This window comes from Vulpes vulpes, chromosome 7 (assembly GCF_048418805.1).
Source record: "Vulpes vulpes isolate BD-2025 chromosome 7, VulVul3, whole genome shotgun sequence".
Taxonomy (NCBI): Eukaryota; Metazoa; Chordata; class Mammalia; order Carnivora; family Canidae; genus Vulpes; species Vulpes vulpes.
In genome coordinates this window covers 7983396-7999168 of record NC_132786.1, presented here as the reverse complement: position 1 = coordinate 7999168, position 15773 = coordinate 7983396, and the positions used below count along the sequence as shown (strand labels likewise).

The 15773-nt window shown below is 45.3% G+C and overlaps 1 protein-coding gene across 9 annotated transcripts in view; it reads left to right on the top strand.

Annotated features, from left to right (window-relative positions):
• Nucleotides 1-1332: 1332 nt before the first annotated feature.
• Nucleotides 1333-15773, top strand: part of AGK (acylglycerol kinase) — a 76131-nt gene continuing 61690 nt past the window's right edge. Inside the window, exons 1-2 of one of the 9 annotated variants that reach the window (XM_072762855.1) lie at nucleotides 1333-1577; nucleotides 5048-5165. In XM_072762855.1, the coding sequence (XP_072618956.1) occupies nucleotides 5065-5165 (101 nt within the window). In that variant the 5' untranslated portion in view covers nucleotides 1333-1577; nucleotides 5048-5064. Of the gene's footprint in view, nucleotides 1578-1749; nucleotides 1807-2133; nucleotides 2272-2596; nucleotides 3070-4048; nucleotides 4927-5047; nucleotides 5166-15773 lie in introns of those variants that run through there. The other 8 variants (XM_072762854.1, XM_072762849.1, XM_072762856.1 and 5 more) reach the window with 8 other exon arrangements.

Genomic DNA, 15773 nt, shown 5'->3' with positions numbered 1-15773 from the left:
GTTCCTGTGTTTTAGTCATTTGTGTCCTTACACATTTATAAACTACATGTTTAAGATTTGGCTTTCACTATAATCCCACATAGAGTGGGAGTGAGGGGGTGGGAGGTTAAGTTCTACAAAGCATGGACAATCCTTAGTTAACTTGTTTATCACCGTGTCCCTCTGGAAATGATTCAAGGGGACAGTTGTTAGCTTAACCAAAGGGCCAACAATAGCCTTACTACAGGGAAAATATTAATGGCATGAGTTATAAAACTAAATGGGGTACTACGGCAACACATTAAAATGTCAGTAAATACGTGTCATGTAATGGGTACACAGTTAACTCCTTGAAGATGAATTTATGACTAATTTATGACTTAGTCCTATTTTGATGCAGATATTTCCCATTTGCAGGTGACATATCTGAGTCATAGTTCCCCCGTTTCTATCTCTACAAGCGTGCGATTTAAGGAGAGAACACAAGGTCTCTTTCAGAGAGCTGCCATGCCCCCCGCCCCCTCTTTTGCACATGTAATATTGAAGTTTTTATTCTGTGGAGATGTCTCATCTTTTCTAGTTTCATAGTCCAGGTAGAAACTTGGGAGTTGTTTCCAGATTTTTCTCCTGGGAACACAACAGGCTGACATCAACGTCCCCATTCACCACAGTGAATTAAAGACTTCATGATAAAGAAAGAATGTAAACTAATGGATATTCCCATGGCCCCCTGAGCACTTTTCAATGAGGGATGGTCCTGAGTGAGGCCTGCTATGCTATGCAGGTCTGTGTTCTCCCTCCCATGGAGGGGCTGCCTCTCTCCTGGGGTGTCCTTTTCTCCCGGGTGGATTGACCTGCTGCTCTTCTTCACAGGCCTTCTGGGCACCTGCTTTGTGATGCCTGATGTTTCCAACTGTCCATGGCTCCAACTCAAATAAAATCAAGTTCTCCTCTCCTAAGTTTTAAGAGAAAACTTTTGGGCAGCCCGGGCTGCTCAGTGGTTTAGCGCCGCCTTCAGCCCAGGGCCTGATCCTGGAGACCCGGGATCGAGTCCCACGTCGGGCTCCCTGCGTGGAGCCTGCTTCTCCCTCTGCCTGTGTCTCTGCCTCTCTCTCTCCTCTCTGTGTCTCTCATGAATGAATAAATAAATACAATCTTAAAAAAAAAAAAAAAAAAGGAGAGAGAGAAAATTTCTTTCTAGATTTTCTGGTTGGGAAGTTATGGTACGTTCGTTCATCCCAAGAGAACGTCTCTCATTTTTGGAAACCACGGTTTTGCGGAAGCCCCAAAGCTTAGTCTGCCCATTGGGCCATCCGGCACGTAGTCTTCAGATTTTTCTAGCCTTACAGGGATGCAGTGCGGCAGCTCATTTTCAAGAGCTCATGTCCCAAACAGCTGGGAGGAGAGAAGTGACAAGAGCTGTCTCCCACACCTGTGGTATCACAACACTTTATAGCCAGAAGATGTGTTTTATGATGATCTTCTTGGCCCCCTACTTCGCAGACAGGGGAGCGAGGGCTGGCGAGTTCCCACGACCTAGGGTGGCCCGGTGGGGGCTGGAGCCTGGCAGGGTCGGCCGCACCGCGCTGTGCGTGCAGGTGGGCAGGCCCGGGAGGATGCGCCGCGGCGGGGCGAGCGGGGGCAGGCGGGAGCGCACCCCAGGGCCCCAGAGGTGTTTGGAGGAACGACGGGGAAGGAAGGCGGTAGGAGGGAGGGCGGAGGGCGGAGCGCGGAGCGCGGCCTGGGCGGGCTGGCGTGGTGCCAGGGCCAGCGCGCGGGTGCGGGACTCGAACCGCGGCCGGAGAGCGACGCTGGGAAATGCGGCAGGTGCCGTCACCCCCAGGGCCCCCCCGCACGCGCCCCGGGCCGCTCGGTGTCCCGCGCAGGCCGCCCCCCGCCCTCCCCGCCTCCGCCCTCCGCCCCCCACCCTCCGCCGGGGCGCACCTGCCCGCGCAGCACCTGCCCCCCTCCCCCCCCCCCCGGCGGGGCCACCGCGGGCGCCCGCTGTCCGGCAGCTCGGGGGTGGGGGGTTTGTGTTTTGTTCTGTTGTTTCCCCCGCACGTGCCCGGCTCCTCGGTTTTCCGACCCCGCCGGCGCCCGAGACCCCGCCCTCCCCGAAACCCCGCGGGCGCCGGAGAAGGGGCGGCCCCCGGCGGGCTCCCGCGCGGCACGGTCCTCCGGCGGGCGGGCGCAGCGGAACCCGAGGGCGGCGGCGCCGCGGTTTCCCTTAAAGGCGCGGGGGAAGCGTGAGGGAGCACACAGGAAGCCCGGGCGGCGAGCGGGAGCGGCCGGGTGAGCGGCGCGGGGCCGGGCGGGGGCGGGCAGCGGGGCCGCGGGAGGCCTCCGGGGGGCGGGGCGGGGCGGCGGGGGCCCCCGGGGCCGCAGGATGGGGGCGGGGCGGCGGGGGCCTCCCCCGGGGCCGGGGGTGCGGCCGGGGCTGCCCCAGCGCGGGGGGCGGGGCGGCGGGGGCCCCCTGGGGTCGGGGTGGGGGCGGGGCCGGGGTCCCGGGTGTCCCCCCGGGAGGCAGCTGGCCTGGGAGCTGGGCCCCGCGCCGAGCCGTCGCTGCCCTGGGCGGCTCCCCCGCCCCCTGTCCCCTCTGGGCCTTTCCGGGCGGCTTGGTGGATGGGTCGGTTCATTCATTCCTGGTGCTTTACCTGGTGGTGTTTGCTGGAGGCGCCTGCCCACGAGAAATTGGGAGGTTTTTTTTTTTTTTTTTTAATGTTTTGTTTATTTATTCATGAGAGGCAGAGAGAGGCAGAGACCCAGGCAGAGGGCGGAGCAGGCTCCACGCGGGGAGCCCGACGCGGGACTCGATCCCGGGTCCCCAGGGTCACGCCCTGGGCCGAAGGCACGTGCTCGACCCCTGAGCCACCCGGAGGCCCCAGACGCGAGATGTTCATTTGAACGCCTCCCGTTCAGATCTTACCGGGATTGAGGAGTAGGAATACCGCCGGGTCCTTAGAGGAAGTAGGCATCGCCGGCTGATAGAGTGCACATTGCCGAGACCGCTCAAATACGGAACAACTCACAAAGTGCCTTCCCAGGTCTTTCAGATGAGATCTTTTTATCCAGATCACTGAATCAGAGCAGGTGCCGTATCCTCATTTTACTAACGAGTAACCTGGGTTCACAGCCCCAGCAGGTGTGATTTTTGCAGCCAGCTGAGTTGATCAGAGCAGATGCCGTCTTCCCATTGTACTAACAGGGAAAGGGAGGTGGAGGCCGAATGACTTACCCAGGCTCTCACCGCCTGGAAGTGAGAGAGCTGCCCTGGCATCTAGGCCTCAGGATCCTTGCACCGCTGCTCATTCCGCTATACTCGCTTGCCTGCGAAAAAAAGTGTTTCCACGTTTTTGTGAATGAAGCACTGTTTTGTAACAAAAAAGGAGTTCCATTGGCTCGTGGATGGCCTGTAAACAGACTTTATCAACTCTCAGGTTGTTCTCTAACACTATTGGCATATCCCCCCCGCCCCCCATCCTTGCCTCCGGTGGTTTTTGGACCTCCTCCACAAGGACAAGGCCCAGATCTCTATCTCCCACCCAATTTCTCCTGGCTTCAAACTGCTAAATCCAGACTGGTCATTTGGAGAGCCACTTGGGTATCCTGCAGGCGTCTCAAATCCAGCATCTTCTCAACTGCACACACTACCCTTCTCCACAAACCCGCGGCCCAAATCTAATGATTGAAATCCTTACTCAGTCGCCCAAGTGCAAACCTGGCTGGTTTCTCCTCTCACCTCCTACAAGTGAGGAAGTGAGGTTTATAGCCAAGGAACAGGGTAGTGATCAGTGGATAGAACATTAAATTTGATGAAGAGTGGACAGTCATGGAGGAATATGCTAGGTTGAGTATGAGGAAAACGGGAAGCCTAGCAAGGCCTGTTAGGATTCTTCTTGGCAACCCCGTGTCTCCAGAGATGATGCTCCCTTCTGGGTTTAAGCAGGGCAACCTCATACGTGAGGGTTTTAGGACTTATTTCAGGAAAGAAGCATCAGGTGGGGAGGTCAGAGTGACCTTTCATTGGTCACTCTGACCATTGTCACTCATGGACAATGAGTCAATGATTGGTCACTCATTGTCTCAGACTCCTTTAGCTTAAAATATTCAATATGCAAAAAAAAAATTAAATTAAAAAATAAAATATTCAATGTGCTAAGTTGCCCTATTTTGGGGTGGTGTGTCCTGAACCCCATGACATTCAGCAGTTAGCACTGAATGGGTTGTGGGGGCTAGATCTGATTTTAGGAATTGGGGATACAGCAGTGACCAGAACAAAGTCCTTACTCTTGTGGAGTTTACAGTCCTAGTGGGATAAGCTAATAAATGAGCAAATAAGGATCATCAAATGGTAAAAGCTGTGAAGAAAACAAACAGAATAAGGATATATATTGTCACTTGGTTTTTTTAATAAAGTTGTGTGAACTTCCTTTGCTTACAGCAGTGCATGAGCGTGTCTATCTCATTTTGTCATCAGTGAATATGATCATTTAAAAATTTTTGGTTTTAGAGGTGAACAGTGCTAATTCTTTGTGATTTGCATGTCTTTGACTACCTAGAAAGTTGAACATTTTCACACAGTTGCATTCGCCCTTTGAATTTCCTGTGCGTGTTCTCCGCTTATTTTCCTATTTTGGGGCTAGTGTCTTCCTCTATTTTGAATAAGCCTTCTCTGGTACTTATTTATTGTTGAGGCCTTTGTATATAGTAGACAAATACTCTTAAAACAGTGGTAGAGTGACTAGGGAGGAAGAAAATGCAGGAAGCCTGGAATTCCCTTCTCTGCTCTTCTCCGCTTGCTTCTGATACAGTGAGACACAGGTGAGCAGAGAGGCAAGAAGGGAGTTTAGGTAGAAAGAAGTGAAGAAAGAAGAAAGGCAGGTGGGCAGTGAGAAGATGAAGTTGATGAGCCTACAAGGGAGCAGACGGGACGAGGCCGGAGGTGTGGTAAGGAGGAACAGACGTGAGGGAAGGAGAGCAGAGAGGATGGGCGGATGGAAGGCACTCGGCGCTCTACATGGTGAGCTTAGGTACTTACCTTTTTCTTTTTCTGCCTCTGTGAACCTAGCAAATCTTTAGGAGAAGATGACGGTGTTCTTTAAAACACTTAGAAATCACTGGAAGAAAACGACAGCTGGGATCTGCCTGCTGACATGGGGAGGCCATTGGCTGTATGGAAAACACTGGTAAATACATAATATTCCCCACCCCTCCTTCACCTCCAACACCAAAACCACCTAAAGGGGCCTGAGGTCAAATCTTGCTCGACTGAGCTCTTTCTTCTCTGTAAAACATCATGGCGTAAAAGATAAATCTATGATAAAAGTGCAAAGACAAAGGTTTCTTGTTGTAACCAGTCCTGGAAAATTGTACTAGCAGAGCCATCAACTCTGGATGATAGTAGTGAGATCGGAAGCTGAAGAAAGGGAGAGAAGTCAACTCCCAAGTTTTGAGTAGAAGGGTTTGAACTCCCCTGTCTCCTTGGGATTTTATAAAATTCTTTCAGTTTCTTAACTATGATCTGTTATCACTGCTGTGTTAGACCCTGACTGATTCTGCTAGCTCCAGCCCCTGTGACTTTCCACATTTATCCCATTAGCCTGGGTGAATTTAAATGAGACTAAGACATTCACACCTTTTGTTTGAATATGGAATTCAGCAGTCCTGGGTTTTATTAGTCTCCAGGCCTGAGAGCAGAAGAAAGTGCCCGAGCTCCCCTCTGGTTTAACATGGTAATAAGATTTAAAGAAAATTTTTGTATAAAAAATTATATAAATAATAGAGCCAATTAAATTGTCGTCTTTTGGGGATTAAGGGTTACAGCTTAAGTATTTAAGGACACTGCAGTCCAGGTGCCTTAAATGACTGCTTTGTTAAGCAGAAGACAGCTTTTGTAAAGGAAGTCAGTAGAAAGGAAATTCATATTGATATTTTTGTAAACTGTCTCCATTTGCCTTTGCCTCAGTCAGGGATAATCTGAGGATGCAACATGGTGTCTAGTTTTTTGTAGCTGTAGATTAAAGGTAACATATCCCCCCTAAGGGGGACCTAAGTATTCTCAAGGCTCAGTGCTTTAATTCCATTAGCTAGCATGTAAAGAACAGACCTGAGAAGCTTAAAATTTGTATTATTAAAAAACATATATATAGGGGAAATGTTTTGACAAATGCAATATGAAACATATAACGTGTGCCCTTTGTCCCTCTTCTAACTACCCTAGAGTCCTTATACCTCCTGCCACAATGGGAACTAGGATTCCCTTTGCAGGAACACCCAGTCCAGGCCCCGGCTAATGCAAGCAGGAGGACCCTCCCACACCCTGAGAGTCAGTGCTGTTTCTGCTACTAGGCGAAGATTTGAGGAAATAACCATGTACCCTGTTCAGGATGTCTTGTACATACCCTCATAATTTCTTGCCAGTGTCGTCTTGAGACTTGAAAAACAGCCCACTCGTTCTGAATTAGATCTGAGAGATCTTGAACAGAAATGCAGTAAGCCTGGAGGCCTCATTTTGCTCTCTCTCCGCCCTTGATGTTCAAGGGTGCATTCACAATGCAAACTCTTATTGTCCTGTTGCTCTTCCTTTTCTCAAACTTTTCTCCTTTATTCTGTAGTACCATATGGCCTTTTTGTTTTAAAATCATAGTGGAAAACACATAACATAAAATTTGTCACCTTAGCCATTTTTAAGTGTACAGCCAGTATGTTAAGCATATTCACATTGTTGTGCAGCAGAGCTCTAGGATTTTTTCATCTTACAAAACTGAAACTCTATACCCATTAAACATAACATAACTCCCCATTTCCTCTCCCCGCCCCCAGCCCCTGGCAACCACCATTCTACTTTCTGTTTCTGTTGGTTTCACTACGTTGGGTACCTCGGATAAGTGGCATCAATTCAGTATTTTGTCTTCTGTGACTGGCTTATTTCATTTAGCATGATCTTAAAGATCATTAATGGTGTAGCACGTGGCAGGATTTCCTTCTTTTTAAAGGCTGAATACTAATCTGATATATGCATGTATATAACCACATTTTCTCTATCCATTCATTGTCATTTGGGTTGCTTCCACCTCTTGGCTCTTGTGAATAATGCTACTACAGTGAATTTGGGTGTGCGGATATATTTTCCAGATCCTGTTTTCAGTTCTTTTGGGTATATATCCAGAACTGGGATTATCTGGGTCTAGGGTAGTTCTAATTTTCTGAGGAAGCACTATACTGTTTTCCATAGCAGCTGCATCATTTTACAATCCCACCAACTGCGTGAGGCTTCCCATTTCTCCACATCCTCACCAATGCTTGTTGTTTTGTTTTTGTTTCATTTTGACCATGGCCATCCTAATGGGTATGATACAGCATCTTCTGGTTTTGATTTGTATGTCCCTACTGATTAGTGATGTTGAGCATCTTTTCAAATGCTGTTCGGTCATTTGTTTATCTTTGGAGAAATATCTGTTCAAATCCTTTGCCCATTTTAAAAATCAAGTTCCTTGGTTCTTTTGTTGAGTGGTAGGTTTTCTTTTATGAGATACGTAATTTGCAAATATTTTCTCCCATTCTACAGGTTGCCTTTTCACTCTGTTGATGGTGTCCTTTGATGCTGAGAAGCTTTAAGTTTGATGTAATCCTGTTTGTCTATTTCTATTTTTGTTGCTTCTGTTTTTGGTGTCCTATCTAAAATAACACGGCCAAGTTCAGTGTTCTGAAGCTTTCCCTCTGTGTTTTCTTCTAGGAGTTTTATAGTTTTAGATCTTATATTTAGATCTTTAATCCATTTTGAGCCCTTTCCACATTATATGATCTTGGTGTCTTTGTTTAACATTAGCTGGTCATATATGTAGGTTTTTTTTTTTTTAAATTTCTGGACTCTCTGTTCTGTTCTATTGATCTGCATGTTCATGCCAACACCACCAGCTTTAGTAGCTTTATAATTGGTTTTGAAATTAGGAAGTGTGAGGCCTCCAGCTTTGTTCTTTTTCAAGATTCTTTTGTCTATCTGGGGTCCATTGTGTTCCGTGTGAATTTAGGATTTTTTTTTTTTTCTATTTTTGCAAAAAATGCCCCTGAGATTTTGAGAGGGATTGAACTTATAACGCATTTGGGGTAGTATGGACATTTTTACGATACTAAGTCTTCCAGTCCATGAGCATGGGTTTATTGGTGTGTCTCATTTCTTTCAGCAGTATTTTGTAGTTAGTGTACAAGTCTTGCACCATCTTGGGTTTAAGTTTATTTCAAAATATTTTGTTCTTTTTCGGTGCTATTGTAAATGGGATTATTTTCTTAATTTCCTTTTTGGATTGTTCATTGTTAGTGTATAAAAACAGTGGATTTTTATGTGCTGATTTTGTGTTCAACTTTGCTAAATTTGTTCTAACAGTTTGTTTTTGTATGGAATCTTTAGGGTTTTCTACATGTCCTCTGCAAACAGATAATTTTTCTTCCTCTCCTGTTTGGATGCCTTTTATTTCTTTTTCTTGCCCAGTTGCTCTGGCTAAGACTTCCAATACCATGTCGAATAGAAGTGGCAGGATCTTTGCTTTGTTATTGATTTGTGAGGAAAAGCTTTCAGTTTTTCGCTGTTGAGTATGGTGTCAGCTCAGCTATGGGCTTTCCATATGTAGCTGTTGGTAATGTTCAAATGATTTCTTTTTATTGTCTTTTTTTCTTTTATCTATATACTCCCACCTTTTCACAGAGTAGTCTTCACATTCTTTCTTTATATTGATCTAGTTTCTTCACTGAGAAAATCTAACTGTGGCTCTCTTGAATAGGAGCTGCCTTGCCCCTTCAAATGGTTTGTAAGGTGGGACTGATGTTCTCTTAGCACCCAGTACTTATTCCAAACCATTAATCTTCTGTTGTCTTATAAAAATCTCTTTTCCAAGGCACCTGGGGGGGCTCAGTGGTGAGCACCTGCCTTTGGCTGAGGTCGTGATCCTGGGGTCCTAGAATCGAGTCCCACATCGGGCTCCCTACAGGGAGCCTGTTTCTCCCTCTGTCTCTCTCTGTCTCTGTGTTTCTCATGAATAAATAAAATCTTTTTTTAAAAATCTCTTTTCCTTTGAGGCTCGTACCTGGGTGTATGATAAAACTGTGAACCTCCCAGCTTTCTGGGATCTTATCTACTTTAGGCTTAGGCTTCGGTGCCTGGCCTACCAGTTTTTTCCCTCTCTTGCAGCTCCATCCACCCTCGGGGGGCTGAGAACCTTATCACTTGCCCCTGTTCCACTGGAAATCTGGAGCCCTGGTGTCCCAGCCTCTCATTTCTGTCTGCCATTATTCCAGTTTTCTAACCTTATTTCTATCCAAGACTTCTTATCCCCTGGGCCCTCCAGTTTCTTCCAAATCCATCACTCTTTCCTGCTTTCTTGACTTTTCTCCTCTCCTAGATTTCTTGATCCAATACCTCACACACTTCTCAGCTGCACCTTCACACGTCCTCCCTGTCTTTTCCATCTCTCACTCCTCCTCCTCTGCACAGTTAAATCGTTTGAATAGGTTTTGTCTGCTTCCCGACCTCCTACTCATTCTCTAGCCTATCCAATCTTTGTTAGAATTATTCTCACCAGATTTATTTCTCATTCTTTCTGACAGCTCGGCTTTAGACACAGTAGACTGTCCTTGAAATGCTTTTTTTCACTGGCTCCTGTCTTTCTTCCTCTGAGTCTGGCTGTTGGTCCCTCTCATCATTGGCTCTTCCCCTCCACTCAGGCCTGAGGGAAGCAGTTCTTTAGGACTCTGCCACAGGTCCTCTTCTCACATAGTGTCCTCTCCCTGTGTAATGTCTTCTACTCATAGTGCCTGCAATTTCCACCTGTTCATAGACAAATCCCAGGTTTGTTTCCATGAAGACCTCTCTGGGGCTCCAGACCTATATATGCATGCAACTGCTTACTTAACATGTCTACTTGCCTGCCTCCCCAGTGCCTCAAGCTCAGCGACTGAAAATCACAAGCTTTCTTGCCACACCTGCCCTTCTCAGCGGTCGGTACCATTCACCATCAATCTGACGTCCCCCACTGGAAATGTGAACGTCATCCCTCGTTTGTCGTTCATCCTTTCCTGCATTCAGATTATGCATTCTAAGTGAATTTTGCTTCTTCTAAATCTCTGAATGTGTTTGATTTCTTTTGCCTGCTCCTCTGTCACCACCACAGTACCGTCATCTCTTGCCTAGATTCTTATTCAGTGTATCCTAACTGTTCTCTCCTTGCCAACTCTTGTCTTACTTCCCCACGACTGCCAGAGTGATCTTTTAAAAAGTACAGGTTGGTATTGCTTTTATTTTTTATTAAACAATTTTTTTTTAAAAAGATTTATTTATTCATGAGAGACACGGAGAGGCAAAGACATAGGCAGAGGGAGAAGTAGGCTTCCTTTGGGGAGCCTGGTATAGGACTTGATCCCAGGACCCTGGGATCAATCACACCCTGAGCCAAAGGCAGACACGCTCAACCACTGAGCCACCCAGGCATTTCTACTATTATTTTCAGACCCAACTCTATGAGTTGTGTGTACATCTTCAGCATCGCCACATCTGCACTTTAGCCTATAGAATTTTCAAGTCCCTTTGGAAGAAGTTCACTTTCCATGAAGTTCTGTTTTGGGATTCCTTGGAGGGCTTTTGCCTTCCTGGAACACTCTTCCTTTCTCTTCTTCCCCAGCCAACTACCTTTCCTCCAGGTCTCAAACATTATTCCTTCCCCGCCCTCTGCACACATATTTATATTCTTCCTTTCTGCCTCATTGGGTGAAGTCACTCTCCTCCTGCCCAAGGCCAGTCACTCCAATGCTGATCTAAGTCCTATTTCTCATTGCTTATCCTCTCCCTCACTTCATCTTTAATCTCACTCTTCCTACTTTTCCTTCCTACTTGTCAAACTCCTTGTGGCTTGAACATGCCCTCTTTCAACTTTGTATTTCCATTTATTTACTGCCCTGTCTCTCTTCTTCCATTTATGCTATTCTTTTTTTTTTTTTCATTTATGCTATTCTTGAAAGCATATCCCACATCTGCAGTCTCTCCCTTCACTTAAGAAAAAACTTAGTAAAATTTGATTTCTATTTCATCATTTGATTGAACCTGCTCTGGACAAGGTCATTAATCGTCTCTTAGTTGTCAAGTTTAGTGGATACTTTTCAATCCATATCTGTCACATCTGATTCTCTTTGTATCTTTTTTCATTACCTCTGGGGTGTCTTCTTGCTCTGCTCATCCCTTTGATAGTGGACTCTCCTAGGTTCCTTTCCATACACTACTTAGGTGATCATAACCACACTACTGTTTTCAAGTATGGTATATCGATTTTGGAGTCATAATATTGTTCTACTCCTTATCTCCCTTCTCTTGACATTGTCTGCGAATAGTGGTCCTGGAGTAATATCATGCAATCAGAAATCAGAATATTATTTCCAAAAGAGAACTTAGATCATCTCCTTCCTCTGTAGTCGACCTGTAAATGGCTCTCCAGTGCCCAGGGGACAAAGGCCCAATTCTTCAGTTTGGCACAGAAGGCCTTTGTGATTCTGCCCTCGTCTTCCTCTCTAGTTTTCTTCTGGTCCCTTCCCGTCCCATCTCCATTGCCTGTCAACTTGACCTGTGTTCCAGAGGGTTCTCTGTTATCCTTCTCCTTACCTTTGCATGTGTCCCTTCAGCCCCCACACAAACACTTTTACTCTTCTTCTTCACCTGGCCAGTAACTCAAAAAAATGTGCCACAGGGGGTTGGTATTATTAGATGAAGAGGAAAGAAAAACAACAGTTATTCAACAATGTGTTGAATGATTACTCTTTGCTTGGTGCTGGTTAGTTCTTTCCATTTGTATGGTCTCATTGAATCCTCAGAATCACCCTGTGAGAGAAATAATAGGATTTCCATATCCTAGATTAGGAAATTGAGGCTCAGAGAAATTAGTGACATGTGGCAGTTAGACACAGGTAAATCATACTCGAAACCTCACGTCTTGTCTTTGCTGGTGACAGCTCTGGAGAGCAGCGCTCCCTTCAGTGTGTAAGTTCTGCTGTATTTGTTAATGACACACACTCCTTTCATAAAACTTTCTCAGAACTCTGCTTTTCGGTTTCTGTTGCAGTTTTAACTGCTCCAGTGGAATAAAGCCCTTAAAACACACTTAGTAGCATTTACTGTACATTAGTGGTGAAAGTTGAATGCGCTGCCCAGGGACCAAGATGCTTATTTCACAACTTCCTGAGTGTTGTTGATTGTTGCTCCGTGGATGTCTTTGTTTATAGCTTTGTCTCACTCCCTTTTTGCTTATGGTTCTCTCCCTTTCACCCTGCCTTTCCCTTTGCCTCCTTACCTCTTTGTAATACATAGATCAGTATGTTTTTTCCTAAATTCTCTGAAAACATTCAAATATGTGGCAAAATTGAAAGAATGTTACAATAAACACCTTACTTGGGTTCTAGATTTTGCTGTATTTATCACATGTTCTGTCCATCTTTCCTTGTCTTTTTGATGCATTTCAAAGTAGTTTGTAGGTGTCTGTGCACTTCCACCTAAATACTCAAAGATGCATATCAGTAATTAGAGTTCATTGTTTGCTTATAGTGGGTTTTTTCCCCATTGTTATACAGTTAACATACAATGAAATATACAGGTCTTAAGCGTACATTGGTTGACTTTTGTCAGATGTGTACATCTGTGTCACCAAGATTCCTAGTGAGATACAGAATGTTGCCATCACTCCAAGGTTTTTTTTTGTGTGTGTGTGTGTGTTTTTTTTTTTTTTTTTAAGATTTTATTTGAGAGAGAGAGAGCATAAGCAGAGAAGGAGAAGCAGAGAAGGAGAAGCAGAGAGGGAGAAGCAGAGAGGGAGAAGCAGAGAGGGAGAAGCAGAGGGAGAAGTGGGCTGAGCAGGGAGCCTGATGCCGAGCTTGATCCCTCGGTCCCTGGGATCATGACCTGAGCCAAAGGCAGAGGCTTAACTGAGAGAGCCCCTCAGGCGCCCCACTCCAGGTGGTTTCTTCATGTCCCTTCACCCTCAGTCCCTGTTCCCTGCCTCCTCAGGTAACCATTGTGCTGATTTTTTCCCCCATCATATTCTTTTTTCAGTTCCAGAACTTCATATACATGGGATAATACGTATTTTTTTAAAGATTTTATTTATTTATTTATTAGGGATTAAGCAAGAGAGCATGAGTAGGGCAGGGAGAAGGAGAAGGAGAAGCAGACTCCTCACTGGGCAGGGGGCCCACGTGGGACTCGATCCCAGGACCCCAGGACCATGACCTGAGCCGAAGACAGACACTTAACTGACTGAGCCACCCAGGTGTCCTTATGCATTCTTTTTTGAAAGGCTTCTTCCTCAGCACAATGACTTTGAGATTCATCTGTGCTGTCGGATTTATCTGTAGTTTATTCTTTTATATTGCTCAGTAGTATTCTAGAAGATAAGCATATAATCGTTAATATCTTAGAGAATTTGAAGTTCTTTGATTTTAATTTCTAAGACTGGTGAACCTAATGTCTTAAATTACTCATTTGAAAAAAACAAATTGTTTTATTACATGTGATGGACTTTTTTTCTTCCCTTTGAAAGGAAAACAATATTTCCTGATATAGGATTCACATGACAATAATAACAATTGCCTGTATTTTAACATTGATTTTAAGATTTTAATAATAGGATTTCATGTTTTTTTTTTTTTTTAAGATTTTATTTATTAATGAGAGAAAGAGAGAGGTAGAGACATAGGCAGAGGGAGAAGCAGGCTCCACGCAGGGAGCCTGATGTGGGATTTGATCCCGGGACTCCAGGATCACACCCTGGGCTGAAGGTGGTGCTAAACCACTGAGCCACCGGGCTGCCCTTCATGGTTTTTCTAAGGAAAACTTTTTTTCTGCAACAGAATTGGAAAAAGTTGCACATATTTATTTTTATCTGCCCCATTTTTGGCTGCTTCCTTGAATTTGTCTTTTGACCTAGGTATTTATTTGCAGGCTCTTTTCCATTGTTACTATAGTTGTAAGTTTTCTTATCCCTTGAGAATTCCTTTCCTCTCTTTTCTCCCTTCCCCTCAGTTTTGAGGAAAAAAAACCTGTGATACTTTCCCCCCTGTGTAATCTCCCCACAGCTGGTTGCAGGAGTCAATAGGAGCAGCAGGGACTACTCTCAGGACTCTGAGAGCAATTGAAGAGGAGGAAATGACCCTGTTTGCTGAAAGTAAAGAGAATTTAAGTGTTGCTCATTCCTTTCAGCTGCTCTTCCCAAGCTTTCTGGGCTCCCTGGGGGAGATTATGCTCCAGGTTCTTCAATCCATCATGCCAGCAGTTACCTGCAGTCCTCTCTCACTTGTTCCTCACCCTTTTTGTACTAAACAATCTGTTAATAGCACAGGAGAAAGGAGGCAGTGTGGTATTCAAGGTGTCTCAAGTCAGACAGAGCTGGCACTTGCTGGCAGTGTGCCCTTGGTTTCTCCAAGCCTTAGGCTCACCCATACTGAGGGGTGACAGCAAGACCTCACTGGATGATTGAAGGATCAAGTGGGTAGCTGTAGAGCTCCTAGTGTAGTGCCCAATATACCTAAGGGTTCAACAAATGCTAGTAATTGTAAGTAAATTTGAGATACTATATGTTCGGTGCTTGCAGAGCTAAAATGAATTACTTCTGGCAACTAGGCAGTGAATGATTCAAAAGGCAGCTAGTGGGAAGGAAGACAGATCTGCCAGCTGGTCTAATAACATCTCAGTCTTATTTATTTCACCTTACATGTGTAACTAGACAGCTTGGGGCATGTAGCTTTAAGACTGAACAGAACCACAAAAGAGGCAAGGCATAAGCAGTTACAACTAGCTTGGTCTGAACCATCATGCATTTGATTTAAGGCTCAGATTGTTCCTTTCATCATCGGGGATCTTGTCCTTGCTTATCCTGGCTCTGGTTTCTCTTCTGGCAACTTTGGTTGGTGAACCTTAGCACAACATCTCCACAAGAACTCTTGTCTCAGCAGTTACCAGGAGCCCTGCTCTTGCTCACTTCTGTCTGGGGTTCAGCTTTCATTCTCTGGCTCAGCACCAATTCTCTCTGCTCCGTGGCCTATGACCCAAGGCTCCCTCCTGTTTATTGCTGTGGGGCATCTAGCCTCTCAGCCAGAGTTCCTGATATTTTCTTGGAGATTTAAAAAATCCCGTAAACATGATAATTCCCTCAATATGAAACTTTAAAAATAATAATCCCTGGGTGGCGCAGCGGTTTGGTGCCTGCCTTTGGCCCAGGGCGCGATCCTGGAGACCTGGGATCGAATCCCACATCGGGCTCCCGGTGCATGGAGCCTGCTTCTCCCTCTGCCTGTGTCTCTGCCTCTCTCTCTCTCTCTCTCTCTGACTATCATAAATAAATAAAAATAAAAAAAAAATAATAATCATACTATAGTGACGGTCCTGGGTCATGTGTTCCTAGGTTTTTAATAGTGGAGTTTTTTTTTCCCTCTGAATATAGAAACATTAATCTTGATTATTATACATTGACTTTCATAAGCCGGGTGGGAGCCTACCTTTCAAGGTCTGTGGCCAAAAGTAATTACTTAGAAGAGATAAAAATAAATGGTATAAGTTGGCCCATGTGTGTGCACGCGCGCGTGTATGTTCAGTGTCATTCAGTTTTATTGAGAACTTAGCAATAGTAATAATCACACTTAATCAGTGCTTGTCACGTTCCAGACACGATTCTAAGCACTTTACGTTTATTAACTCATTTTATCTTCCGAACAACTTTGAGATGGTTATTAATCTCGTATTAGCGTGAGATTAATAGCTTTATACAGAT